The 2649-nt window shown below is 29.0% G+C and overlaps 1 protein-coding gene across 1 annotated transcript; it reads right to left on the bottom strand.

Annotated features, from left to right (window-relative positions):
* Positions 1-835: 835 nt before the first annotated feature.
* Positions 836-2258, bottom strand: LOC120139042 (dCTP pyrophosphatase 1-like). Its single transcript, XM_039154386.1, has 2 exons — positions 2109-2258; positions 836-1106 (listed from the first exon to the last, which is right to left on the bottom strand). The coding sequence occupies exons 1-2, from the start codon at positions 2235-2237 to the stop codon at positions 846-848; spliced, it is 390 nt and encodes a 129-aa protein (XP_039010317.1). The 5' UTR covers positions 2238-2258; the 3' UTR covers positions 836-845.
* Positions 2259-2649: the final 391 nt, after the last annotated feature.

Raw genomic sequence — 2649 nt, 5'->3', positions numbered from 1 at the left:
AGTGTGAAGATAGAGCAGGGCTTGATCAATGATGATGGTCATTATGGTCGTTCATTATTATAATCGTGGCGCTTTAAGTTTGATTAAAAAAGGGTTTCTTTCCACTTTTAAAATGGGGCTTGTGGTGTTCATGATTAGAAGAGATAGGGTCTTCATTAATGCTTCAAATGAGTTCAAAGAGAAAGTTGGTAAGATGTACCAATCATCAAGGAATCCTATTATGTTCTTTTTTCTTCTTTTATATCATTTTTTAACTTTCACCTTTTGTTATTTGAGAATACGTTTATCTTCTTCTCATACATTGATAGTTCATTCCTTCTAGTTTAAGCAGAAGATTACAATGGATGAAGACTCAATCATTAACCAAAGTTAAAACGTGTGAGGGGAGTGAATGAAAGTAAAAGAAGATAAAAAAGTGTAGATAGGAGAACCGAAAAAGAGAGAAAGTCCTCAAATCAGGTTTATCTCAAATATTTATGTTGACATTTTGAGTGTGGATGTTAGTCTAAGATCATCATAATTGTTAATGGGTTGAAAGACTATACATATATGATTATCAACTATTAAATTTGATTCTGTCAAATATTACATTAAAGATTGAGAAGTATGGATTTCAGTGAGCGATTCCGACGTAAAATGATAAAATCTTTCAAATATCTTATATATATATATATATATATATATATATATATATATATATATATATATATATATATATATATATATATATATATATATTTAATAAAGTTTTCTCCAAAAGCATAACCCTTTAATTAAAGGTCCCCATTTATTACAATATAAATACAAGTTCTTAAAGAAAACTAAACACTTAAATAAGATAATGATCAATTACTCCCTGCAATGCCATTGTTGGAGTTGAGGTTTTTCTTTGAAGCCGGGTATTTGATAGCATTGAGTTCAACTTTGCGCAAAACAGCTTTCCCCAGATCAATGCCACAGATATCAGACAACCTTACGAGGTAGAGTAGAACATCGGAGAGTTCTTCACCGACATGAACTTTTTCTTCTTCTTTCCAATCAGGCAACCCTTTTGGTACCTCTCCTTTCCATTGAAATATCTCCGACAATTCTCCCACTTCACCCACCTACATAAATCGTCACAAAAAAGTGAAGCATTTGCAGACCAAATTGAAAGAAAAGTTTAAAACCCTAGGTGGGAAGTACAAAAATAATAAGAGAAAAATAGAAAGAAGGCAACTTGCAGAGATGCATCTGCAAACCATGTTATGTGATTTAGTCTTTAAGAGCCATTTTGTTCACGATATACAACATTATCATAGGAATAAAAGCATTATTCTTCCGTTTGATTATTCTTCCGTTTGATTAGGCGATAATCTTATTCCTGGTAATCTTTTATTATCAAAAATAAATTTTTTGAAATATATTATCGGTAATCATTACCGGGAATGTGATTACCTAATTTCTTTAGGTATTGTTAGATTACCGGTGTTCTGGACTAAAATGTTCTTAAATTTTTTTTCTTCAAAATTATCATTTTTCTATCATTAAATAATAAAAATTCTACGAAAGTTAAATTATAAATTTATTCTTAAACTATTTTAGATTTAAAAAAAAATCATAATTATAATTTTATATGAATTTCGAAGGTTAAAATAAAATTTTATCATTTCATTAAACATATTTATCTTTTTAATTTTATAAAAAAATTTATATAAAATTTTAAAATATATATATATATATATTAATTATAATAATATTATAATAGAAGTCAACTTATTAAAAAATAAATATATAATAAAAATAATTTGATAAAATATACATTCTAATAATTTTGTTTAACTAAACACGTTAATCTTACATTCTTACTAAATCAATAAAATACAACATTTCCAATAATCATATTCTTTAATAATCTTTTATTCTTATTAATAATTTTACATTCCGTGAATAAAACGTACCTTTATGGAAGAATAAGATTATATATATATATATCAGTAAACGCTAACCTTTCATCTTTATTGTGTCTTGGAAATGGAAACTATAATCTAATATTCAAAGACTGAACGAGTAACGTTCCTAATAAAGCTTTGTTTAATATGCCACTAGAGGGAGATAAAGAAAGATACCAGGGCCAAAAGGAGGTTTCTAGGGCTGTGGAACTGATCCCAGTCCCTTTCCTTGGCAAAGTTGGCCATTTCCTGCTTAAGAAGATCAAGACTCACACTTTGATCACCTTCCTCAATTCCCCCAGTCATCGTTCCTTTGTTTAATACAAAAAGGGAATGAAAAAAATGATAAAAGGACAGGAAAAAAATGATAAAAGGAAAGAAGGGTTTGATAAAAAGATGAAATTCAGAGACCTGGGAGAGAAACTGCGGTTTTCTTGGAAAGCTAATATAATAAAAAGAGAGCAGGGGAAAGAAACCAGAAAACAAAGGGATGTTTTCTGTGTAAAAGAGTGTACATTTAATTCGTAAGTTTCTCTCTCTTTTTACAAGAGTAAGTTTATCTCTTATGTAGTGCACTATTTTGAACTTACGTGCATATGATATATAAGCTTGGCGTATATACATGTATCTTTATACTTTTTTGAGTGTATAAAATACGAGAGAAATTTAGTGGAGGGAGATCGGTGAGCCTGTGGGAAGCTATATATCCTAGCTACGG

Source organism: Hibiscus syriacus, unplaced genomic scaffold, assembly GCF_006381635.1.
Source record: "Hibiscus syriacus cultivar Baekdansim isolate YM2019G1 unplaced genomic scaffold, ASM638163v2 tig00110721_pilon, whole genome shotgun sequence".
Lineage (NCBI taxonomy): Eukaryota > Viridiplantae > Streptophyta > Magnoliopsida > Malvales > Malvaceae > Hibiscus > Hibiscus syriacus.
Note: the sequence above shows the minus strand (reverse complement) of the source record. Positions and strands in the feature narration are given on the sequence as shown.